Raw genomic sequence first — 26,618 nt, forward strand, 5'->3', positions numbered from 1 at the left:
TGGGTTTATTCCAGGAGTATAAGGATGGCTTGATATTAGGAAAACCACTAATATAATTCAACATATTAATATAAAAGGGAAATCATATGATTAGCAACACAAGTTATAAAAAATCCTTTTACAAAATTCAACATTCCCAATAGAGAATACTCAATAAAAAGGAACTGATTCCTTAACAATGTAAAATATATATACTTCAGTCCTAAACTCAGCATCTTACTTATGGAAAAAGACTATAGAAATTCCCATTCAGGTCTAGAGCAAAGCAAAAAAAAAAAAACCTTCTATCACCCTAATATTAGACACTATATTGGAGGATTTATCTAGTGTCATAAGAGACACATAATATGTTAATATCATCTTTGGAAAATAAGAGATCAATAATAAAACTAAATTATAAAATAAAAGGGTCAGTAGTCTGAAATTAACAGACAAAATCAATCACCTTCATACATACAAAAAATAACAAGCAAGTAAGTATAATGGAAGGAAAAAAAACATTTACAATAGCAACAAACAGATAATGAACTTGGGAATAAACTGTACAAGAAATGAGTAAAAGCTTATGAGAAAAAGCTAAAACAGTCCTTAAGGGCATGAAAGCAAACTTGTTCCTGGACTAAGGGAAAAAAAAAAAAAAACCAGTTGCAGTGAGTCAATTCTGACTCATGGCAAACCCATGGGTTCTTGGATATAATGACTCAATATCAAAAATATCTCAATTGTTCCTAAATTTATACATAAATTTAATGCAATCCCAATAAAAATAAGGTTTATTCATCCCCCCTATCCCAGGAGCTAGAAAAGCTGGTTCTAGATTTCATATGGAAATAATGCAAGAATAACCAGGAAAACTCTGAGATTACAGAAATGGGTTCTGGAGCAATGAAGACAGAGACTAGTCCTATAAAAAAAAAAAAAAAAAAAAAAAGTCCTATAATATAGTAAAAAAAAAAAAAAAACAGTAAAGCATACTATAAAGTCTCTATAATTAAAACAGTATAGTATTGGTGGGTAAAGAGGCAGACTAGTGGAACAAAATAGAAAGTCCAGAAATAGATTCAAAGACATATGAGAATTTAGTATAAGATTCCATCTCAAATCACTAGTGAAAATAGGCTTTTCTGTTCTGTGAATGTGCACATTTTGTCTGTCTACTGGAAATATGGGAAATGCCAGGTTTGAAGGTAACTTGAAGACGCCCTCCAGGACTCCTGCTCATTATATAAACAAGCAATTCGGCCTCTTAACATGTGTGTTCTTGTCTGGCTGGCATAATCTTACCAGAGGCAGTTTGGAAAATCAGTGGCGACTTTTGGGGTCTTTGACCTTTTGGTTTGTCTGCGCAGTAAATTAGAAAACAGAGGCTCTGTAATTAAACAGTCTCAACGGGATGCCTATCATAATTGGTATTTAGGAGCTTCTAAAAGACATCAAGACAGTAAAACAGCTTCCCTGCAGTATATCGTTAGCAAACTGACCAAGCAAAATAAGAAACTGCAATGCCAAAATTCAGCTCCTGCCTGATCTGCACCATTCCTGGCTCCAACTCCTTCGCATCCTTCTCTGCTCTCTTGTTCTTCTGACAGTACTCTTTCCAAACTCCCATTCTTTCCAAAAAGGATGGCTAATAAGCCTTTGTCTGAAATGTCCTTTAAATTGGCCCCAGCAGTGCTCAATGTGGGGTATGCTGAATCCAAGAAAGCAACTGATTTTCCTAGTGGAATTCTGGCTCACTACATGGTCAAGAACTATGGGTCTAGGTCTTGTTTGTATTTGGATTTTTCTTTGAGTTCCTAATGACAGTTTGTTAAATCCGTGGCCACTTTTGGGTAATTTCCAATTGGAGAGACTAGTATATTTAAGGTCTAAAATAAGAAACTAGATCTCTAGCTGGCAGAATAAATTAGGTTCAGAAGGAATAAAACCAGGTTTCATATGGTTGTTACAAAGAAATCCCAGTTTTTAAGCTGGAAAAAAAAATGTGGGCACGGGGTTCAAATATCTTAAAGGCCTCCAGGGTGCTCACCACTGACAGAAAGACACCCATGAAAGGACAACCTGGGACATGAGATGGGTCAGGAAAACAGGCTGCCCACCAGTCATAAGAAAATTCACATGCAATGAAGGCACAGTATGAAACAAAACACTGACCAAACCCTGCAACGGACTCCCTGCTAGGAATTTTGACTCTGGGAGACCAAAGTTTCAACTTATCCTTAGTGTCCTTGATAAATGAGGCTGGATTTCCCCCCTACTGGGATGCTGGTTTGGAGTTCATGTTCGACCATTAGTAATTTGGAATTTCAGTGATCACTTTGGGAAAACGAGTTTCCATCTCCTGTGTTTTTCCTTCCATTTTAGGAAAATGAGTTCCCATTTGCTTTCTTTTCTTGCCTCTGGGAAACTTTTGTTTGATGCTCAGGGTTTGTCAGAGTCTGATATCCCTCCATCTAACACTCTGGCAACCTAATAAGCTTTATATAGAACCTGTTTTTCTGTTGAATTGGGTCGATCTTACTAAAGAATTGCTGTATACATTTTAAGGAACTAGGTTGATTGTGTTGTGTGGTATTGTATAAGCCTGATTTTGACCTATTCTCACAGACAGGTGAATTTACGTAGTTTTCTGTTTCTATTTGTTCTGAGAGCTTGCCTCTAGTCTAGAATGCTGTGTCTGAGTTTCTATCTTGTATAAGATTAGAGGCCATAGCTGGCAGTTGTTGTTTTTCATGAGGCTGTTTTAAGTCTCATTTTTTCTTCCAAGAAAAACTGTTTCTTGTGCCTGTCTTATGGTCTACGCTTTTAGTAGCTACTCTAAGAAACTTTGATATAAATTAGTCTACTTGAAAAGTGCGCTGCAAAGAAGATGGATTGTTCATTTTTGATTAGTACAATGAGGCTTTAAAAAGGACAAATTATTCTAAACTGCTTCTCTAAAGGATCCAACAGAGCATGCAAAAAATAGGGTTATGAAAATGTAATAATTTCCTATCTCCGGATGGTATCTTCAAATCAGATTATAATATTTCTTCAAAGAACTTACTCTGATCAGTTTAATGATAAATAAGTGCTTATATAAATTGTCTTAATATTCCCAGGAATTCATGAAAATGAATTTGTTCTACAAATGTTTTTATGTTTATGTCAACCTTGAAAGCAAAATCTCTCTAGGTAACTTAAGCTAGACAATACTTGAAATGCATTTTACTTTAACCCAAAAGAATGAGCCCAGATATTTCAAAAATTTAACAACATGACTAGGGAGCCTGATAAACCCACCCAAAAAGAAAACAGACTTAAATATAGATGTCTTGACAAGCTTGTTCTCAAGCCTTCCAAAACCGTTTAACAAGACCTCCCCCATTACCGTCAAACTTTTTAATCCACTAAGGATAGGACAATTGCTCATTTGTAATAACTCTTTGACAGGAGCTTGGCTTGAGCAAGCCAACCAGACTATTATTTTTGCCCATACTATTACAAGTAAAAGCATAATTTGCACCTCTTATGGATATGTATTTTCATGTAGAGGATCAAAATAATATAAAACAGAAAAACCACACCCAAATGACGAACCCTATGCATGGGCATTACCTTGCTTAAATGGTTGGAAAATGGTGGGTCAATGCACTCTAGGTCCTATAAGGAAAGTACACATTGGACCAGTGAATTGAAAATCCTCATACAAAATAAGAGAGATTTTATGCCACGCCATAGTCCAAAAGCCAAAAAACGGGAACAGGATGGGTGTTTCTCTGAGCACTTTTAACCAACTATGGCATCCCTCGGCTTGAAAAAATCTATTCACAATTTATCTGCTAGTATATCTCAAATCACTGATGACATTCCAAATGGAATAGCTGCTCAACAAAAATCTTTAGAATCCCTTGTTAAGTTGGTATCAGATAATAGAATATCTCTTGATTTTCTCTTGGCCCAGTCAGGAAGAGTTTGTGTAACTGTCAATACTTCCTGCTGCACTTGGATAAATACCACAGGAGAAGTAAAACAGGATATCAAGAAAGTTCACCAGCAAGCTGTCTGGTTACCTTTCATACTTCCCATGCCTGGCTCTCCTTTCTTACGTATATTTAGTTGGCTAGCAAACAGCATCGGTTTCTGCTTGCATGGTGCTATAAACTAGATTAATTCTTTTGATTATTGTAATGATTGCTATAGATTTAATTAAATGTAGTATGAAATGTCTATCCAATGCTTGCAACCAGAAAAGAACTTCTCTTGCTACGCAGAAGGTTATATATTTTGAACAAACCCACAACCTGGTTAACCTGGTTTAACCAACTACTCATACAAATCTTTATTAATCCATTTAATGATAAAGAACTTTAGAAGAAAACCTCCTTTGTTTCCTAGGTTGTTGTGCCTTAACTCTTATTTTGTGAATTCAGCCCAAATCTGTTCCTCACATGTGGCTTGATCTGCTACAATAACCAGCAGAATCAAACTCACCCTGAAGATGAAGCCTCTTAGCTTGGCAAGGTGAAGAAAAATCCTTAACTTTAACAAAGGAAAAGAAGAAAAGGCCAAGTCCTTGCAGAAGAAAGGCTACTCCATTGTGGGTGGTCAGCGCCCCCCAGTGGTGGCTTGATCAAAGGGGAGGAATATGCTAACAGAATCCAAAACCAGAGGGGTTTGTGCTAGGCTCACTACAAAGAGTTAACTCACACCACTTTCTGGTAAGCAAAGAGGGATCTGAATAAGAATGTTCGAGGAAGAGTATCTTTAAAGACTCTCATTCGAGTACTATGAAAGGAGATATAGTACTTGATTAGATCCTGAATTTTTAAAAGAGGACATTATGAAAAAACAGGTAAAACTAAACATGGAATATAAACATTTACTGTTTCCATTACAAATTTCTTGAGTGTGGTAACAGTATATAGAAATATTCTTGTTTTCAGGTGGTACATAGAGAGAATGTGGCAAAATGTTAACCAAACTTAGAGATATATTCTTTCAACTTTTCTGTAGGCCTGAAATTCTTCCAAATGAAAAACTGATGGAAAAAGTTAAAATTTCAAAAATGTTGGTAGAGAAGTTAGTATCAAGTTACCTAGAAAATGTACAGTACGAAACTGTTAGCTAAATGAAGTATAATTTCTATTTAAAGTCTTCTTAGTAAAACTAACCAACTTATTTGTGTTTATTTATATGTACTTTCTTTTTGCCCATGATTTAGACCAGGCATCACAAACTGGAAGGCAACAGATCGCTATCTGCCCAGAGTGCTTCTTTAGTTTTTACTTTGCAGAGTCTACGTACCCTCTATCTCACAGTCACCAGCACTCCCTATAATCTTCCACTGAGCTCACTTCACTCATAGTTGCGTGCCTGGCCTCTGCAGGCATTTGAGTTTTCAATTCCTATATTTTTTTATTGAGACTACACCTATAGTTTTCAGATGCTAATTCTTCCCATGTGACATCGTACACCAGATACGCTAGTTGCTTAATCAATATTCATTCATTTCTTTGTCTGTACTAACATTACTCCAATTGTATTTGGGGCAACAATATGCTCAGTTAAAATTATTCAAATTTCCAAAATTACTTGTAGCTTGGGATAGCCAAGTGACACAGTTGTAGCCAAAGATATAAGAAGGGCTGGGGTTTCTGGAAAGACTACTGTCTTGTGACTACAGGCATAAAAGCCACATGCTAAGGATGAACAAGGAAGATAACAGAAAAGCCTATTTCCTTGAGTAGCTGCATCAGCCCTGTACTGACTGCTTGCCCCTGAGATTTCCTGTTACAGGAGAAAAATAAATGCCTTTTTTATTTAACCTGCTGCTAGTCAAATTTCTGTTATTTTTCTGCCGCCCAAAACAATTATGATTAACACAAACTACTCTGACAACTGTTTTACATTGATCCTGGATATCTAATGATAAATTCATTCATGTTCAGCTAGTCAGAGAAGAAATATTAAAAAACAGAAAAACTAGTTAAATTGATTATTCAAGTACAAGAACTTTTTCATTGTTAAAGAAATTGCATAGATACAGCAGGAGACGAAAAAATAAAAATAAAAGAAACCCTGAAGAATACACAGGCTTAAGGATAATGCTGAAATCACTCCAACCTTTGTTCACAAAAACCAAAGTGATAGCATTTTTTTTTCAGATACTTTGAAAATAAAAATGCTTTTAATTTGAATTCTTCATATTGTTTCTTGAATGGGACCAGAGCTCTCTGCTCTTAAATCATTTCTGTATCACTGACACAATGTGGGTCCATTATCTTTGGTTTTCTGGTTTTGTACTGAATGCTTCACCCCTTAGTATGTACATACAAGCCCTTTCTCTGTTTTTAAGACATGAAGATTGTGCCAGAAGCAAAGATGAAAACATAGAAGAATGGTTTGTAATTTCTTTTGTAGTTAAATAGTTATTTTTGGCATTCACTGAAATCAAACAAAATGAAGATTTTCTTACGCTACCAGCAGAAATGTTTAGATGTTTTGAATCAAGGTCTCTGACCTATTGGACTATTATTCTCAAAATCTAAAAGATATAAATAAATCTGAATAAAGTAAAAGCAGATAAGCTACTGGGTCCCAAAATAGAGTAAAATGGCACCTTTCATTACATTTTTGCATAATATTTACTGAAAAACCAAGACCAGCTAATTTTTCTTAAAATGTACTCCTAGAGAAATTTCTGAATACTGTAAAGGAATATAGCATCTCATGAATTCAACGTTCTCACTTTAGCCGGATAGAGAAGAGGCAATATCTGTTACTTTCAGTATAAACTATATTACACACCAAGGGCTATGATAATGAAAACTACCTTGTACAATACTTTATAATTTACATTGCGTTCACACAAGATTACTCAGTTTGCTCTAGCAGAAACAGACAAATAAGTTCACACTTTCATGGTAGAGAAAAACAGAAAACCATCTAGTATGGGATTTGAGCCAGGATTATGGGAAAATGCATAAACCTAAAAGAGAATCATGGAATCACCTTTAGGCACAATTTGGATAAAATTCTTCCTCAAACTTGCTTTTTTGCTTTTGTAGCAAGTAAATGAAAACTAAAATTAAGACCCAAATTGAATCCAGACTAGTTAGTGTAAACCAGGTAACAAACCATGTTTTCTTGCCTAGTGAGCCTCACAGTGTCAGGTCCAGAGTGCACTCCAGAGCTCAGCCATCAACAGTGAGACTCTGCCAGAACATCTGATGGTAAGGCGGTCTCATTCCGCAACACAGCAAAAGCTGGTTGATCAGAGATGTTCGATAATACTGCACTCGGGATTTACCAAGTCCAGTTTCTGAGGTAAGATAGGACAAATTTAAGGAAATTGACTTGATCTTGACCGGTGGCTTTCAATGCACACTTCAATTTATAAATAAGCTCTTTAAAAGGTCATACTATATTGGATGTGAACTGCTCCTTGGAATTCGTGAATATACAGAATATACATTCTCATAGAAAAAAATGACAGAAATGGTGGTTAGGTTTTCAAGCTATCTCACAAACACCTATTTAATTCACAATATTGATGAAATGTGGATCATTTAGATTTTAAAAACTAAAACCCAGTGTTTCTGAGATCCTAAAATCAAGGATGCAGAACTGTTAGTATGACGTAACTATGCTGATTTAATGCCAACGAAATTTCAACTCATCCAACCTGTCTGGCTTTTACTGCTGCTTGGACAGGAAATGCTCTACTACCTTCAGACATCATTAATATACGACAGGCGCAACACAGTGAGCTTAGGAAGGCAAAACTAGGTTTAAATCTCTACTTGTGACTACAGGAAACTGATGTTGCTGAACAGTTACTTTTCTTTTTCAGTTTAGGGCAGCAGACATATCTTAAAGACCTATTCTGTGCCAAGCACTTGGATTAGTGCATCTAGAAATGGTTTTCAATTCTGTCTTTGCAACAGAATTACCTTCAGAGCTTTTCAAAAATACAGACACCCAGACACGACCTACAGAACGAAATTATCAGAGATAGAGAAAAAACTTGGACAAAGGTATGGAGGCAAGTGAGACGATGGCACAGTCAGGTTGAGTAGTAAATGGGAGGTGACAATTTGGAGACATCGATTTAAAAAAAAATATGTGTGCATATATACACACATATACTTACATTATATATACATATCTGGAGCCCCGCTGACGCAGTGGTTAAGAGCTCAGTTGCTAACCAAAAGGTGGGCAGTTGGAATCCACCAGCCACTCCTTGGAAACCCTACAGGGCAGAACCTACTCAACAGCAACAGATTTGGTTTAGTTTTGGAATATATATAACTTTTACTGACATTCCTATATATACATGTATATATGTGTATGTATATGTGTATATATGTAAATAGATTATATATTAAAAAACACTGATATATGTATATATGTGTATTTGTATATATGTAAATATACATACAAACATATGCATATATCAGTGTTTTTATATATAATGTATTATATATGTAACCCAAACCCATTGCCATCAAGTCGATACCAACTCATAGGGACCCTATAGAACAGAGTAGAACTGCCCCATAGAGTTTCCAAGGAGCGCCTGGTGGATTTCAACTGCGGACCTTTCAGTTAGCAGTCGTAGCTCTTAACCACTACGCCGCCAGAGTTTCCATTACATATATATATACATACCTATATGTATATGTATGGAAACTCTGGCGGCGTAGTGGTTAAGTGCTACAGCTGCTAACCCAAGGGTCGGCAGTTCAAATCCGCCAGGCGCTCCTTGGAAACTACGGGGCAGTTCTACTTTATTCTATAGGGTCGCTATGAGTCGGAATCGACTCAACGGCACTGGGTTTGGTTTTTTGGGTTATATATATGTATATGCATGAAAAAGGAATGTCAGTATAAGTCATATATATTCCAAAACCAAACCAAATCTTTTGCTGTTGAGTCCATTCTGCCCCGTAGGGTTTCCAAGGAACAGCTGGTGGATTCGAATTGGAACCCTTGGTGGCATAGTGGAAACTCTGGTGGTGTAGTGGTTAAGAGCAACAGCTGCTAACCAAAAAGTCGGCAGTTCGAATCTACCAGGCGCTCCTTGGAAACTCTATGGGGCAGTTTCACTCTGTCCTATAGGATCACTATGAGTCGGAATTGACTCCACGGCAATGGGTTTGGTTTTGTGTTTATGTGTGTGTGTGTGTGTGTGTGTGTGTGTGTGTGTGTAGTAGTTGTTGTATGCCGTTGATTCTGACTCACAGCAACCATATAGGAGAGAGCAGAACTGCCCTATAGGGTTTCCTAGGCTATAGCAAATATATTTAAACAAAAAAAATTGCAGTCGAGTGATTCTGATTCATAGCGACCCTATAGGACAGAACAGAACTGCCCCCACAGAGTTCCCAAAGCTGCACATTTTTATGGAAGCAGACTGCCACATCTTTCTCCTGCAGAGCAGCTTGTGAGTTCAAACCGCGAACTTTTCAGTTAGCAACCAAGAGCTTAACCACTTGCACCATCAGGGCTCATAATATTAAAAAAAAAAACACCGCGGTCAAGTCGATTCCAACTCACAGCGACCCTATAGGACAGAACTGCCCGGTAGAGTTTCCAAGGAGTACCCGGTGGATTCGAACTGCTTATCTTTTGGTTAGCAGCTGTAACATTTAACCACTATGCCACCCGGGTTTCTGTAACATATAACATACCATAAAAACAATGTCAGTAAAAAATAGGATCACTGATGCAATCTGATTATTCTACAAGTCTACTCAGCGCTTATCAAATATGCCATATACTTTCAAATCCGAGAACTTTAAATCATACGATCATTTGGCCTGAAGAGCTTCTCCCTCCTCAGCACCCACTTCCCACCTACCAAAATTCTAACTAACATTTCATAGTCCTGCTCACTATATCACCAGTTCATGAAGTCTTCCCTTAACCCTCATCTTAACTGTGGGTTCCTTCCTACACCTGTCTGTACCATGTAGCATCATTCTGTTTGGCTCACAGTATGGAAACAAAACTTTAAATTAAATGTGAACTTTTAAAAATCAGGAATTATACCTAAAAATCCAGTTCTGCTACTCTTGGAAAAAAAACTATATGATCTAGCAACACTGTTACCAGCTGCCTATGGGAACCCCATGTGTGTCAGAATAGAATCGTTCTCCATAGAGTTTTCAGTGGCTGATTTTTCAGAAGTAGATCTCCAGGCCTTTCTTGTGAGGTACCTCTGGGTGGACTTGAACCTTTCAGTTAGCAGCCAAGCGTGTTAACTGCAGCACCCAGGGAATCCAGTAACACTGTTACCAGGTGGGAATGGGGGCAAGTAGCAGGGATTATGTTTGAGATCCCCCACTCTGAGGCAGAGTAGTTATCATTTATCACTGTCCTTGTGCTCTTTTTGTTACTTTCCGACACTTCACTCACTCAAGATGCCTCCCTGGCTCCAGTCCCCATTTGATGTCGTGAGCCCTGTTTAGCTACTTCCATATGTCTCTCAAACCTACAAACTATAAATCCCTGTTCTTCATTCATCTGTAGATCTCCTATACTTCCATTGAAGCCCTGGTGGCTCAGTGGTTAAGAGCTCAGCTGCTGACCAAAAGGTCAGCAGTTCGAATCTACCAGCCGCTCCCTGAAAACCCTATGGGGCAGTCGCTATGAGTCACAATCGACTCAATAGCACCGGGTCTGATATTTTTGTTTATACTTCCATTTGACTGTAGTATAGTTAAACCTACAAAAGCTGGAAGCTGTGTAAGTCAGAAACCTGTCAGAGAAGGAAAACTAAAAAATCTTCGACCATACCCTGTCAAAGGCAGAAAACTTGCAAGACCTGGAAAAACAAGGCAGTCCCATCAAGTTCTGGCTCTCACAGGCTTCACGGTCATCAACTGTTTCCTGAATTTGGTCAAATATTAATCAACAGATAGGAAAATCATCAATGTTGTTCCTTAGGCCTTAGCTGTTGGTAGCACTGCTTCTTAACTGTTTAAATTCACTTTAAAACTTAAGGATATCCTTTTTACACATAAGCCCCAGTTAGGCTCTTTTTTTTTTTTTTTAATAATTTTTATTGTGCTTTAAGTGAAGGTTTACAAATCAAGTCAGTTTCTCACCCAAAAACCCATACACACCTTGCTACACACTCCCAATTACTCTCCCCCTAATGAGACAGCCTGCTCTCTCCCTCCACTCTCTCTTTTCGTGTCCATTTAGCCAGCTGCTAACTCCCTCCACCCTCTCATCTCCCCTCCAGGCAGGAGATGCCAACATAGTCTCAAGTGTCCACCTGATCCAAGAAGCTCACTCCTCACCAACATCCCTCTCCGACCCATTGTCCAGCCCAACCCGTCTGAAGAGTTGGCTTCGGGAATGGTTCCTGTCCTGGGCCAACAGAACGTCTGGGGGCCATGACCACCGGGGTCCTTCCAGTCTCAGTCAGACCATTAAGTCTGGTCTTATGAGAATTTGGGGTCTGCATCCCACTGCTCTCCTTCCCTCAGGGGTTCTCTGTTGTGTTCCCTGTCAGGGCAGTCATAGGTTGTAGCCAGGCACCATCTAGTTCTTCTGGTCTCAGGATGATGTAGGTCTCTGGTTCATGTGGCCCTTTCTGTCTCTTGGGCTCGTAATCGCCTTGTGTCCTTGGTGGTCTTCATTCTCCTTTGATCCAGGTGGGTTGAGACCAATTGATGCATCTTAGATGGCTGCTTGCTAGCGTTTAAGACCCCAGATGCCACTCTTTAGAATGGGATGCAGGATGTTTTCTTAATAGACTTTATTATGTCAATTGACTTAGATGTCCCCTAAAACCATGGTCCCCAGACCTCTGCCAGTTAGGCTCTTTTTAAGGGAAGAAAAGAGGGAGAGGCTAAAAAGTAGAACAAGGAGGAAGAGACCACATGTTCAAGGTCTACTGTGTGGCAGGCACTGCACTAGGCTAAATAATTAAGTGAGGGAAGGACAGAACAGAGCAGCTTGGAATGTACACCACATCCTAAGGGACAAAAGAGATGACTGGGAAGAACTGTGTGTTGCACCAGGTAAGACCAACATTCCAGGACAGCCAGGTGAGATTCTGCAACAGATGGGAAAAGTGCAGTTGCCAGTCCCAGGGAAGGGTACTTTGTGTAAACTTTGTGGGACACTTACAGCATTCTTAGACATAGTGAACTGATGCCACCTGAAGTCCATATTAGAGCCTTGAACTCACCCCTCCCCGCCACCTGAGGACCTCTTCTCTTTTTAAATCAAAGCAGTCTATTCAATTACATCTGCATTTAGCAAGTTTCACTAGATACTTGTTGCTATTGTGTGCCATCGAGTCATTTCTAACTCATACGACCCTACATGACAGAGTAGAACTGCCCCATAGAGTTTCTTAGGCAGATCACCAGGTCTTTTCTCCAGTGGAACCACTGGTGGTTTCGAACCGCCAACCTTTCCATTAGCAGCCAAGCGCCACCAGGGTTCCTTACTAGATATCTGACGCTATCCTATTCCTTTGGAGGAAAACAGATCATAAAGGAATTTATCATACAGTCTCTGCTATCAAAACAGAATAAGGAAAGTTTGAAATCAGAAACAGTAGCTTCATTTAAGAATGTAATCAGCTTTCATTAAAGAAAAGCCATAAAGCAAATAATTTGGCCTAATGTTACTTTGTTGCTTGGGATGTCTTGTGCTGTAAAACCTTCTAGTAGGTGCTCATCGTGAAAAGAGAATTATGATCTAGTAAAACAGAGACCTCGGGTTGGTTGAGGACTCACACATAAGGGCCCCCCCCTCCAAAAAAAAAACCTAACCAAACCCATTGCTGTGGAGTCGATTCTGACTCAGAGCAACCCTACAGGACAGAGTAAAACTGTCCCATAGGGTGTCCATGGAGCAGCTGATGGATTTGAACTGCCAACCCTTAGGTTAGCAGCCAAGCTCTTAACCACTGTGCCACCAGGGCTCCATGAAGACTGAATTTCACTGTGCTTTGTGATACAGCAATCACACTCCTAGGTATTTACGCAAATGAGCTGAAAACCTATGTTGAAAAAAAAAAAGCCCTGCGCGTTTATAGCGGCTTTATTCATAACTGCCAAAAATTACAAGCAACTAAGATATTCTTCAATAGGTGAATGGATACACTGTGGTCATTCATACACTGAAGTATTATTCAGCCATAAAAAGGGAATGAGCTATCAAGCTACAAAAGGACATGGGGGAACTTTAAGTGCATGTTGATTAGTGAAAGAGGCCAGTCAGAAAAAGCTACATATTGTAGAATTCCAACTATACGGCATTCTGGAAAAGACAAAGAGATAGTAAAAAAAGATCAGCAGTTCTCAGGGGAGGAGGGGTGATGAATAGATAGAGCACAGGGCATTTTTGGGGCAGTGAAACTATTCTGTATGAGGCTATAACGGTAGATATGTGACATTATACATTTGTCAAAACCCACAGACTGTGCAAAGCAATGACACAGCCTTCATGTCAACTAAGGACTTTAATTAATAATAATGTACCCATATTGGTCTATCAATTGTGACAAATGTATAATGCACGGTGTTAATAATAAGAGGAAAAACGTGCAGGTATGGAAGGAGGTATATAGAAGCTCTGCACAGAGAAAGTCTGTAAGTCTAAAACTGCTCTAAAAAATAAAGTCTATTAAAACTGTGTTCTCTGTAAGTGACAGCATTCTCCTCTGTGCCATCCTACTGTAAAGACGAGGACATTTTCATGACCAAATTGTTTTAATACTGTTTTACACATCAAAATTATAAATCTTCATGATTGTATGACCATTCAGGTTTGTGATGCCTGTCTCAGATCAACATGACTAGTTAAGCAAGAGAGGTCACCAATAATCATTACTAATAATCATTTCAGATGTACCATGAACTTCCTGTTTTCCTACTTATAACTAAGTCTTTGCTCTCTTGGACTACACGAATCTCACTGGATTTGTTATTGTTTCAAACAGCAGCCCTTACGTCATATTTTAACCATGGCAGAGAAGAAACCAGTGGATCCGTCAGGTCCAAAATCTTAAAAAAGGTGATTTGTTTGTTCTTCAAAATTTTCTTTTGACGCATTTGGGATGTCGTTTATCACAACTCTCCATATCTGCCAAGCTGAGCCACAGGATGATTATTGGAAAAGGACAAGCAAAATCCTGACCAGATAACTGACCAACTTGCTTTCTACTCCTTACCATTCTTTAAAACAGAAACCAAAGAAAGGTTCATCTCACGTTACCAAGCCTGTAACACAAACAAGCTACAAATGAAAGGCTCTGCAACCTGTTGCCATGCTTATAAACTACAGGCCTAAGAAACAGTGATCTTTGAATTATCAATATGCACCTAAGTTTCCTCCACGTCTTTTCGTAGCTTGAAAGCTCATTGTTAAGCAAGTCAAAATGGGCAGTCACCCAAAACCCACTAGACCAAACCCACTGCCGTCGAGTCGATTCCAACTCATAGTGACCCTGTAGGACAGAGTAGATTAGAACTGCCCCATAGAGTTTCCAAGGAGCACCTGGTAGATTTGAACTGCTGACCTCTTGGTTAGCAGCCGTAGTACTTAACCACTATGCCACCAGGGTTTCCAGACATACACAACTATTGATGAAGCAAATATTCTGGTAAGTTTTTCAATTAGATATTTAAAAAAGAAACAAAACAACTCGCAGGCCATTTCCTTCATAATGTTTAAGTTAATAAGCTATGGAGAAAATGGCAGGTTGTTACTAAAACATTTATATAATTACTTACCTAGCAAATAAATACATAAACAGCAGATGAACTTTTACTTTCTTGATTAGGGAAAAAAAAAAAAACATTACCGTCGAGTCGATTCCAACTCATAGTGACCCTATGAAACAGAGAACTGCCTCATGGAGTTTCCAAGGAGCAGCTGGTGGATTTGAACTACCGACCTTTTGTTGGCAGCTGAGCTCTTAAACTTTAATACTCTACTATATATACATGTGGAAACCCTGATGGCAGTGGTTAAGTGCTACGGCTGCTAACCAAAAGGTTGGCAGTTCGAATCCACCAGGCACTCCTTGGAAACTCTATGGGGCAGTTCTACTCTGTCCTGTAGGGTAGCTATGAGTCGGAATCGACTCTACGGCACTGGGTTTTATATATACATGTATACATACACACACACTCAGGACCAAATTCTGCATCACAACCTTGAACTCCTTTTCCTGCTCAGAAAAGGACCCCAATGCTAACACCAGTGGTCCCGTTGAGACACTAGAGGTTAGCCAGGGTAACAGTCCACTTGTGCTGGTTCACTGACATAGGTCTGTTTCCTCAACCCAAGTGAAAAGTCCTAGAGGGCAGGGACCTGTGTCTCATTCGTCTTTGTCTCCCACACAGTGCTAAAACCAAAAAAAAAAAAAAAAAACCCATTGCCCTGGAGTCCATTCCAACTCATAGTGACCCTGTAAGACAGGTTAGAACTGCCACATAGGGTTTCCAAGGAGCAGCTGGTGAATCTGAACTGCCAACTTTTGGGTTAGCAGCAAGGCTCTTAACCGCTTCGCCACCAGGGCTTCCACACTTTGGTAGCAACGACATTTATTCTCCCACTGGGCAGTGAGTTCAGGGCAAGCTTTGTTTAAATCTTCTATGCATCTGCCTTACTTTTGCTGCTGACGTTTTGGTTAGCAGCCTGAGCTCTTAACCACTTCACCACCGGGGCTCCACACAGTGGAAGGATCTGCAAAATGTGCTGCGCAAAGTGAACACTAAACAAAGAAAGCTGAAGGAAATAGTATGTGTAATTAGAGAGAAGGGAGAAATCCACAGTATTGCAGAATACAATATGCAATTTTTTTTTTTTTAATTCCTGAACGTCTCAGAGGGTGGGGGAATATATAGCTTAGTGGCACTTTCGTGTCTCCTTTCTACGACTCAATTTTCTCATCTGTACAATGAGGATAATAAGAGTGCCTAACTCATGGGGTTTTTGAAAGGATTAAAGAAGTTAATATATGTAAAGCTGTCAGATCAACGCCTGGAACAGACCGTAACAATAAATGTTAAGGACCATGCACGCGGCCCGGCCAAAAAATAGAGTTTGGCGAACTTTCTCTATAATGGTCAGAGAGTAAATAATCAACTATTCAATAAATTATTTTTCTGAAAAGCTACTAGCTTGTTTTCCACTTAAAAATGTAAAGATTATTCTCAGCTTGTGGGCCCATATAAAAACAGGTTGGATTTGGGCCCTGGGCCACTTAAGAAAACAACAGAAATCAGTTCTCGTTAAAGGCAACATAGGAGATGTTTCTGAGTTGACTTAAGTTTACTGGAAAAACGTTCTATCTCCAAACTTCTCAAATCTAAAGAGGCAAGGCCGGCGCGGTGGGGTGCCAGGCCAGGGCGGGGAGTGGGACCTCCAGACGCTGCGAGAAGATCGGGCGGCTCTCCCCGTCCGGCCGGGCTCCCGCCTACACTTACTCCCAGCAGCGCCCCGCGACCGATCACCGTCTCCCCTGGCGCCAGGGCCATCCCAGGGCCGCCGTCTATGGGCTGCAGCTCGAAGCCCCCGGACATGGCGGGCGAGGACTAGGCCCCTCCGCAAAGACGGTCCCCGCAGCCGTTTCCGCCTTCCACAGACAAGCGCGGGACCTACTCAGGCCCCCAGAAAAACACGGGGGAGAGGACGGCAAAGACTCGGCGCTAAAATCCCCCGTCTTCACAGGGCGGGGACCCCACCGCCACTTCTGCAGTCCCGCCTCTCAGCCTGGATCAGTGACGTACTCGGGGATTCCCCCACCACGCCGCCTTAAAATTAAGGTTTAAAAGCCCGGGTTTGTCGTCCCCCCCCACTCCTTCTCACCGCCCACCGGTCTCCGAGGACGCCGGGCTTTGTAGTCTCTGGCCCGTCCTTCCGCTCCCTTCTGGAGGCAAACTGTCCTTGAAGAAACTACTAATCCCAAAAGGCTGTGCGCGCTCCTCTCTGCGCCTGTGCGAAATCCGAGCCAGGAAGGCGGGACCCAGAGTGGGCGGGACGCGAGGGACTATGGGGAAAATATTCGAATTCTGAAGGTTTTAAATCGCAGGAGGAAAGGCCACCACTGTCCAGTAGGTAGGAGGGCCCTCCCTTCCCAATGGCGCCGCGTCAGCTTGATCTGAGGCGCGATCCGGAGTCAAGCACAGCCTTCGATAAGCGGCCGGGAGCCGCGGTGACAGTCGGTGCTGACAGTTGTTATTGTTGTTCCCTTGTCAGTACTCAGATATCCGGTAATCTCGGGACGTAGGCAGCTGCAGCCTGCGCGGGGCAGGCAAGGGGGCTGGTTGCTCAGATGGGATGTGGGGTCATCCCCCCCGTCACCTGCAGGGTCGGGGCAGGGTGGGGACTCCCCGGTAGCTTGTCTGTGCAAGGCGGCGCATGCCCCTCGGACTATGCTGCCTCTGGACCCTCCCTCCGTGTGACATCTTAAAGGGGGGGGGGAGAGCTCTTAGCTAACTGAAGAGGTAATTCAACACAATGTGGTTCAAAAAGGAGAAAGGGCAGAAGAGAGGTAGTTTTAGAAAGGTAGTTTTAGACTTAGAAGAAAGAAATCCAATAGGATTTCAGGAAAAAAATTTTTTTTTTTTTTTTTGGTCAAGGCACCCCAAATGCTAAAATCAAAAGCCATCATCAGCCTGCCTGTGGAATTCCTGTAACGGGTTGCTGTTGTTAGGTGCCATGGAGTGGATTGGTACGCATAAACGGTACTCATAGCGACCCCATATGACAGACTAAAACTACCCCATAGGGTTGCCTAGGCTGTAATCTTTAGGGAATCATATTGCCAGGTCTTTCCCCCACCGAGCGGCTGGGTGGATTGGAACCGCGAACCTTGCACCAACAGAGCTGCTTCCTATAATGAGCATAAGCATTTTATTCCCTGATTAGATCCTGGGAGAAGTAGCAAGCATTTAAGTGTACGATAACATTCTCCTGTTATGAGATTCTTTCCAAGAGTAAGGTTGGCCATGGTTTGTAGTGATGGTGTGTTGGGCGGGGGGAAGAGGAGTACATTCAAAAAAAGAGAGCTTGAGCTTGCCTCATGCTTTTGCATTTACCAGTGTGCACGTCCTTACTCCCACAAATGCAAATCCAAACCCTTGAGAGGAAGTTCTCTATTGAACAGGCACATTTACCACAAGTACTTTGGGCCATAACCAACCTTATGAATGGGAGCAACTGTGGACGTAACAAGTCCAAAAACATGTAAGTGAGTAGCACTTCTAGAAAGGGAGATTGTCATTAGCAGAGTTGAAATAAGCTCCTCCTCTTGCATCCTCCCTACCATTAAAAAGTAAGTACAAAATAGAATAAACTGATTTTAAGTAAGTAGGAGATGTCTTTATGTGCAACAGTAGCTCAGGGGTGGCGGTATACCCAGCCATAGTTTCAAATGATTTCCAAAACATACACTATGCACCGTTGATAAAGTAGCTGAAGTCACATTATTAGTTACATGCTATGCCCTGGTGGTGCAGTGGTTAAGCATTCGACTGCTAGCCAAAAGGTTGGCAGTTCGAATCTACCAGCCACTCCTTGGAAACCCTATGGGGCAGCTCTACTCTGTCCTATAAGGTAGCTATGAGTTCGAATTGACTCAATGGCAATGGTTTGTTTGTTTAATACCTAGCTGAGTTGTAAACATTATTTATAGTTGTTAATAAGTGTTGCTTAATGGCCTCAATAATTATTTATTTAGGGTAGCTTCAAGGGGATATTTCTAAAACATTAATCTTATAAATGAATTGAGTACTTGAGGCTTTGTGTCATTATAAACCTGATCTCAAACTCTTGCCAATTTCAACTTGTGTTTGTGTCAAATGTGAACACCTACCCTTTGGGTACAAAGTAGATAATTCTTATAATTGTTGAAGAGAACAAAATCTTTACTCTGAGGAGAATGAGATAAAAGAGTTCCACTGAGAAATGGAACAGCTATAGCTGAGCAGCACTAGGTAAAAATACAAAGTACTGTGTGGTTCAAAGGGAGAAGGAGGCTTTTATACATAAAACTTAATAGGGTCAGCATGACTCGGTATATTTCAAAAACAGCTTGTTTTTCAAGTATTTTCAATTTTTAAAGATCACTGGTGTCAGCACCCCTCCTCTAAAAACTTTCTTATCTGATGCTTCCTGGAGCAGCAAAGGCTTCCTGGAACTTATCTGACCATATTCTTTTCAAGCATAACCACATCTCCTTTCTCCCTCCCGCCAAGTTTGGTTTCCTACAGGTACCCCAAACTAACCTCCTGCCCAGAACTTGCTCCAAACACCTCCATATAAAATTTTAAGGCCTGCAAACACACTTCACCCTTTTGATCAAGCTCCTACTAGGGGGTGCTGATTACCCACGATCAAGTTTCCCTTCTTTTGCAAGGACATTGTCTGAGGGTTCTGTTGATATTTAGTATATCTTAAAATATGTCAGGGGAGGGTCTTCACCTTGCCATACTAATGGGCCCCACCTTCAGGGTGAGTAGATTGCTGTTGGGGTCATGGCAGCAAGTGAGGCTAAGTGGGAAGAACAAATTTAGAACCAGCTCAAATGAGAAAAGTTCAGCTGAAGCACCCAAGGAAAGACTACGGTGAGGTTTCTCATCAGGTCTAGAATTTGTAAGCTTTAGAAAATAAAATACAAATTTAAAAAAAAAGAAATAACATATATAAAAATGTCAGATTTAGTAAAGGTACAGTTTCCTTCCAAAGATTCAGATTCTTTAAAATACATAATTCTTTGCATAATGAAATTGGTTTCAGTCTTATTAAAAATATTAGACAATCATTTCATACTGCATTTAATTAATCCAATAATAACCGATAAAATAATTAAAACTACTTGCAGCATATAGCCAAGCCAAGAACCGATACCACTGGGCATCCAACTAAAAATATCTAAGAAAGGGAGTACAGGAGGTATGGAATACTACCCAAGTCACTTTTTGGCATATTTTTCTACTATCTTGCTCTACTCTCCCAGAGGTATTTATCCAAGTGCCACAGGAAATATTGACAATGGGGCAAACTCCGCCTTTTTGGATCATAATAAAACCAAGAACTATTCTATTATCTAACACCACTTCAACAAGAGAGTCTAAGGAGTTTTATTGGGCAGCCATTCTATCCACAATATCAGCAATTTGAGCCATTGTGGCAGATAGATTCCAGATAGATTGCTCAAGCTGATAAACACCATAGCCAGGTGTAAGTGCTCTAAGGAACAACCAACCTGCCCCAGGTGAATTAGCTATTGGGTTATCATATAACACCTTATTTTTCTTGTTTTCAGTTAAGAATTTTCAAATCGCTTATCCAGTGGGCACTTTCATACAAGATTGGATATTCAAAGGAATTCCTAAAGTTCCTAAGATGCATTGACCCATCATGTTACAACCATCTAAGCAAGGTAATGCCAAGGTATAAGGGTGGTCACATGGAGTTGGCTTCTTTATTGAACACTCTGATCCTCCACTTAAAAACATATACCTATAAGGAGCACAAAGCATACCATTTCTGGTAACATTGTCTGGGAAGTAGATGGTTTGATTGACCTTCTCAAGCCAATTTTCTATCAAGGAATTATTATAAACCTACAATCATTCCAACTTTAACTAATTCTAAAGTTCAATACAAATGCTATTTTTTCCTCTTAGGCAGGCTGTTAAATTTGCTCCTTGAGCATTTTTCTAGAATCCAGAGGGTTTATCATTCTGGCATCAGAAGGGTCCCAAGCAACTTCAGAATAATTCTTGCTTACAAATCAGGTTAAATGAAAGCATGGTGCCTGAGGTTGAATCTGCAATCCAGGGGAATGCCATATGCTAACACGTATGGTCCATTTAAAGGTGAGGGTGAAGTTAACAGTAGCATTAGGTACAAGACTATATTTTAATATGGGAGTTGTTAATGGATCTGAGTTTTCATGCACAGATCATGGAGGGGGTGACAAATAGAACATTCAATCAAATTACTACAGCTAGCTTGGTAAATGCATTTTATCCCAAGCACCAGAAGAAAGTATAAAAAGAACAGAAACAAAAGTCAAAGAGATTTTCGTATTAGCCAAAAGTATGGAGTAAACCTAATAACATAAAAATAGCTACAATAACAAAACTAAGTCCAATTATTTCAGCCAGTCGCATGAAATCTTGTTCTGTGATCTTGGGATGAGCTATCTTCCTCAGATATCATCTGCCTCTGGCCACCAGGGCATTTTAAGGTGATTTTTAGTTCTTCAGAGGGTCAACAAGTCCACAGCTCTTAAAAATTTCATAAATTACTCCATCAAACTCTAGCCATAAAGATAAAAACTTGGGCCATATCAAATAAATTCTGTTTTTAATAAACATTTTAAAGTTTGTCTTTGTTGCAAATCTCTTCTAGTATAACACTTTAAGTGGCAGGAATGAACACACTCACTAGCAGACCCAAGGGCACATCCTTTTTCTGTGGCATAAAAAGCAAAAGTATATAAATTTAAATTATAATGAATATTAACTCAATACCAGTAAGTTACCTCAAGATCTTGGAAATTATTTTAAACCTATATACCACAAACACAATTACTGTTGAAATTGTTTGTTTGAATAGTCTATATTTTCATTCAACCCTTTTCCATTTCCCATAATTTTCAATCTAACTTTAGACTTTATCAACTATTTTTTTTGTTTTTTTGAAATCAGAATATCTCCATTCCACCCTACCACTTCATTTCAGATGTGTCTCATTGTGATTTCTATGTTTTGGCTCCTTAGAATTTCTCTACAATAGAGAGAACTTTTTTACAGTTCTTTTATGATGAGCATCTACCCAATTTCTGAAAACTTTAGTAAGACAGCATTTTTCTTACTTTCTTTGGTCTAAAAAGGTCTTCACCTTGTTGGAAGAAGCCCTTCAGAAGCTTCCCTGGAGCTACATAGCCTCAGAGGCTGCCCTTCCCCCAGGTCTGATCCTGCCCCACTCTCCCTATCTTTTAGCTGATGGTGTAAGACAAGAATTGATCATCCCAATTCATTTACATATATTTAAATTGGCCTAGGTATTTTCAAACACAAAAGATAAACAAATCCTTTCCCTTTTACTGTTCTCTTGGTAAGCAGCTTTGCCTTCTCATTATCAAAACCTTTTATCTACCCAGTGAATACCAAAGCAGTTTAGCAATTTTGTAAATGAACTCATCAATTCTTTGCTAGCCATTTCTACCCCCTGGGTTTGTCCTATACCTCCCTCTTCTCATTCTGAAACTACTAGTTATACTTTTTCCTTAAATAAAACACATTTCATATAATATCTAGCTTAAGTTATGTAGAAAGGTTTTGTTTTTAAGATTGATATGCTGTAGAACATAAAAATCTTTGTCAGAACCAGTTCACTCTAATTAGTTCCTGGAAATACTAGGACTATTTAGTTTATATAAATGCTTATTTGGAAGCCCTGTTGGCATAGCGGTTAAAAGCTATGGCTGCCAACTGAAAGGTCTGCAGTTCAAATCCACCAGGCAGTCCTTGGAAACCCCATGGGGCATTTCTACTCTGTCCTACAGGGTCGCTATGAGTCAGAACCGACTCGACAGCAGAGGGTTTTGGTTTGGTTTTTAGAAGTGCTTATTTATCATTAAACTGATCAGAGTAAATTCTTTGAAGAAATATTATAATCTAATTTAATAATACCACCTGGAGGTAGGAAATTATTATATTTTCATAATCCTGTCTTTTGCATACCTTGTAGGATCCTTTAGAGAAGACACTTAGAATAATTTGTCTCTTTTTAATGCGTTGTTATACCAGTCAGAATAAACAATCTTTCCTTTTTCAGGGCAGTTTTCAAATAGACTGATTTAGATCAAAGTGTCTCAGAGTAGCTACTAAAAACCCAGGCACAATAAGGAGTTTTTCTTGGACGAGAAAAGAGCAGATTTAAGACATTCCCATGAAAACCAGCAACTACCAGGCACGTCCTCCTGAGGCAAGACAGAAACTAAGGTCAGAGACAAGCTCTCAGAGCAAAACAAGGCGGAAAAACTACATAAACTCATCTGTCTGTGAGCCAAGCTCAAAAACCAAGCTTATACAGCATAAAGCAAATAGAGAACTTAGTTTTTTTTAATGTCTACGACAATTCTTTGGCAAAACCAACTCGATTCAACAGAAAAACAGGTTCTAGATAAAACTTACTAACTTTCCAGAGTCTCAAATGGAGGGATCTCAGACCTTCTAACAAACCTAAGCATCAAACAAAAGTTTCTCAGAGGAAAGAAAAGACAACACAAATGGGAAATCATTTTCCAAAAGTGGAAGGAAAAAAAAAAAAATAGAACAGATGGGAACTCATTTTCCCAAAGGGATCATTGAAATTCCAAATTACTTCTGCTATATTCAACCTATAGCATTTTTGAACTGAAACCAGCATCCCAGAAGGGGGAAATCCAGGCTCATTTATTAAGGATGTTAAGAATAGGTTAAAACTTTGGTTCCCCAGAGTCAAATAAAATCCCTAACAGGTGGTCTGCCAGTGTTTGGTCAGGGTTTTGTTTCAAAGAGTGCCTCCGCTGCATGAGAATTGTCTTGCGGCTGGTGGGCAGCCTAGCACTCTGGCCCATCTCATGTCACAGCTTACCCTTCCATGGAAGTCCTTCTGTTGGTGGTGAGTATCCTGGGGGCTTTTAAGATGCTAGAACCCATGCCCACATATTTTCGGGCTTAAAAGACTCTGGGATTCCTTTGTAACAACGATACAAAACCTGGTTTCATTCTTTTTGAACTTTATTCATTCTGCCAACTAAAGACTTAGTTTCTTATTTTAGACATTAAATATACTATTCTTTCCAAATTGGAAATTACCCAAAAGTGGCCACTGATTTTCTAAACTGTCATTAGGGAGCTCAAACAGAAATTCAAATACAAACAAAACTTAGACCCATAGTTCTTGGCTATCTAGTGAGCCAGAGTTCCACTAGGACAATCAGCTGCTTTCTTGGATTTGGCATACCCATTGAGATAGCCCTAAGCACTACAGTTCACCAAAACTTACGATAAATATTTGAGTTTGCACTGCAGCAAAACAAACTTTACTTGCAAGAAAAAAATTCACGATAAAACTTGAAGAGCTATCAACACAAAGAGAGTAGAGCTCAGATTCAAGAGACTATTTACCTTAAGGCGACCGGCAAGAATTTGCGGAAGTATAGAGCCCAAACAGCTCAACCAGTACCGGAGTCTAAGTCCTCAATGTCCTGCTTCTGACACCAGAAATGTCGGAGAGAACAAAATCTTTGCTCTGAAGAGAGTAAAAGGAATGAGTTTTATTGAGGAATAGAACAGCTGTAGCCAGGCAGCACTAGGTAAAAATACAAAGTCCTCCATGGTGCAAACGGAGAGGGAGGCTTTTATACGTAAAATTTAACAAGATCAGCATGACTCAGTATATTTCAAAAATAACTTGATTTTCAAGTATTTTCCATTTCTAAAGATCACTGGCATCAGCCCCTTCCCCCCCTCCACCCCCCACCAAGAACTTATATGTTTCCTGGAACAGTACAGGCTTCCTGGGTCTTAGCTGATCACATTCTTCTCAGGAGTAACCACATTGCCTTCTCCCTCCCCTCACCCTTGGTTTCTATTGGTAGCCTGAACTAACCTCCTGCCCAGAGCTTTCTCCAAATGCCTCTATATAAAATGTGAAGGCCTGCTAGTCAGAATTGACTGGATGGTTTGGTTTTTTACTTTAACATGTGATAAAGCACTAAAAGTCCACCAGGTTTATGATGAAGTCATAAGTTACAAAATTAAGACTTTAATGACAAGGCACCACAGACAGCGAATATTCAGGCATTTAATAGGATTGAATCTTACATGTTATCGAAGTATTTTAAATTAATATTCAGAATCAAATGTGTTCTCATAGTAGTCATTGCTGCTACAAAACTCAACTAATATGATCTGACATATGAAGAATTGTTTCTCTGTGTTAGATAATGTTCTGGGAATGGGAAAAAAAGTTTTCTTATAACAAACCCCATTTACTAAAAACATTGGGAAAGAAAGAAACATATATTGAGTGTCTCCCATGTGTCATTCACATGTGATAAATGTTTTACATGCTATCCAGGTTAATCCTTGCAAAGACAGGATGCTACACAGGAGAAGCAGATCCATGGCCCCATTTTATAGATTGGGAAACTGATTCTTTAACTCATACCACTAATAGCAATTTGAATCCGAAAGTATCTGGTTAAAAGTGGAATCTAGTCTGAACTGAAGGACTGAGTCTGTTCAAATTTTGCCTTTTAGATTACATATGAGGAGAATTTATTGAAACCTCAAACTATGCAGAAACACTCCAAGAGGTACAGTAATTCAAGAGTTGCTGACATAGACTTGAACTCTGTGGACACTGAGGAGAAGAAAAAAGAGAGTCAAAACAACTTTGTTGAGTTACTGCCTCCGGAAGTCACTTTGAACATTTTCCGCCGGCTAGACATTCAGAGTCTGTGCAGGGCTTCAATGGCGTGCAGGAGCTGGAATGACGTGATAAGAAACAGTGACTCCTTGTGGAAACCACACTGTTTGACTGTAAGAGCTGTGTGCCAAAGAGAAATAGACGGTGATCTAGAAAGCGGTTATTCCTGGAGGGTGAGTTGAATCTTTGCAGTCTGTGGTGTTTATGGCAGTGCTAGTGGTGGTAGGCTTGGACCACTTCTCTCTTCTGCTTGGAGGAAGAAGAATTTCATATGCAGAGTGTTTTGACTTTTCAAAATGATTTGAAGTTGATTTATTATGCTTTTACTGCTAACCACACTATCCCCTAGCTATCCTTTTAAGTAATTTTTTAAAAATCCTAAGTTCAGGAATTTTTCTCTGTTAACCAGAAGGAAAATGTCTACTTCTTTTAATCCCGCCTTCTCCAAAATCCCCAGAAAACCCCGTTGTTCACTTTGTATATATACACATGTACATACTTCTGCACACATTAATATACGTTTATTAATATACAAATACTTCATCTTCTTTTCAGTACTGTCAATCGACTTGTCTAGTTTCAAACAAGCTCACTAACCATCTACTATATTCTCTTTTAATGATGTTGGTTTACCCCTTTCAGGTCATACTACTGAGGAATTACCAGAAGAGTAAAGTGAAGCATGAATGGCTCAGTGGCAGATATAGCAATATATGTTCTTCCATTAGCCTGCCAGAGAAAATCATGTACCCGATGGATGCAGATACGTGGGGGGAAATTCTGGAAGCAGAACTGGAAAGATAAACAAATGGAAAAATTGTAAACATCTCGTAACCTTGAGAATTTAAAACCAGATGGCAATGAGGTTACAAAAGGTATACCTTTATCCGTTCACTTTTTTGTTTACTTTTTTATATTTAACATTTAAAAGAAAGCTAAGTGAAAAATAGTATGAAAGCTAAAGGTTTATTTTTATTTTTGCACTTTATGAAAAACATTTTTCTGGTTTTGTGAAGTAGAAAAATCATGAAATGATATTTTTATAAGAAATACTTTACTGAAAGTAATTTCAAATGTATTATGTAATGTGTTTGTGTACGTTTATTATAGTACTTTAAATGACTAGAGTTTGATGGGTATTTTCTAGATAATTCAGAAAT

The 26,618-nt window shown here is 39.5% G+C and overlaps 2 protein-coding genes across 5 annotated transcripts in view; one reads left to right on the plus strand and one right to left on the minus strand.

Moving 5' to 3' along the window:
• Positions 1-16,784, minus strand: part of APLF (aprataxin and PNKP like factor) — a 122,511-nt gene extending 105,727 nt beyond the window's left edge. The window contains exon 1 of one of the 2 annotated variants that reach the window (XM_049856417.1): positions 16,449-16,538. Coding sequence is in view for 1 of the 2 variants with exons in the window: in XM_049856415.1 (XP_049712372.1) it covers positions 16,449-16,544 (96 nt within the window). In the remaining variant the exon portion in view is untranslated. Of the gene's footprint in view, positions 1-16,448 lie in introns of both variants that reach the window. The other variant, XM_049856415.1, reaches the window with a different exon arrangement.
• Positions 16,785-16,996: 212 nt separating this feature from the next.
• On the plus strand, positions 16,997-26,345 carry FBXO48 (F-box protein 48). 3 transcript variants are annotated; one of them, XM_049856427.1, is made up of 4 exons: positions 16,997-17,079; positions 20,291-20,407; positions 25,290-25,631; positions 26,101-26,345. In XM_049856427.1, exons 3-4 carry the CDS (start codon positions 25,326-25,328, stop codon positions 26,260-26,262), a joined length of 468 nt encoding a protein of 155 aa, XP_049712384.1. In that variant the 5' UTR covers positions 16,997-17,079; positions 20,291-20,407; positions 25,290-25,325; the 3' UTR covers positions 26,263-26,345. The 3 variants fall into 3 exon arrangements, with proteins under 3 accessions (XP_049712384.1, XP_049712385.1, XP_049712386.1); XM_049856428.1 differs by having other exon boundaries at positions 17,022-17,075; XM_049856429.1 differs by lacking the exon at positions 16,997-17,079 and adding an exon at positions 17,597-17,708.
• Positions 26,346-26,618: the final 273 nt, after the last annotated feature.

The sequence above is a fragment of the Elephas maximus genome, chromosome 17, assembly GCF_024166365.1.
Source record: "Elephas maximus indicus isolate mEleMax1 chromosome 17, mEleMax1 primary haplotype, whole genome shotgun sequence".
NCBI lineage: Eukaryota > Metazoa > Chordata > Mammalia > Proboscidea > Elephantidae > Elephas > Elephas maximus.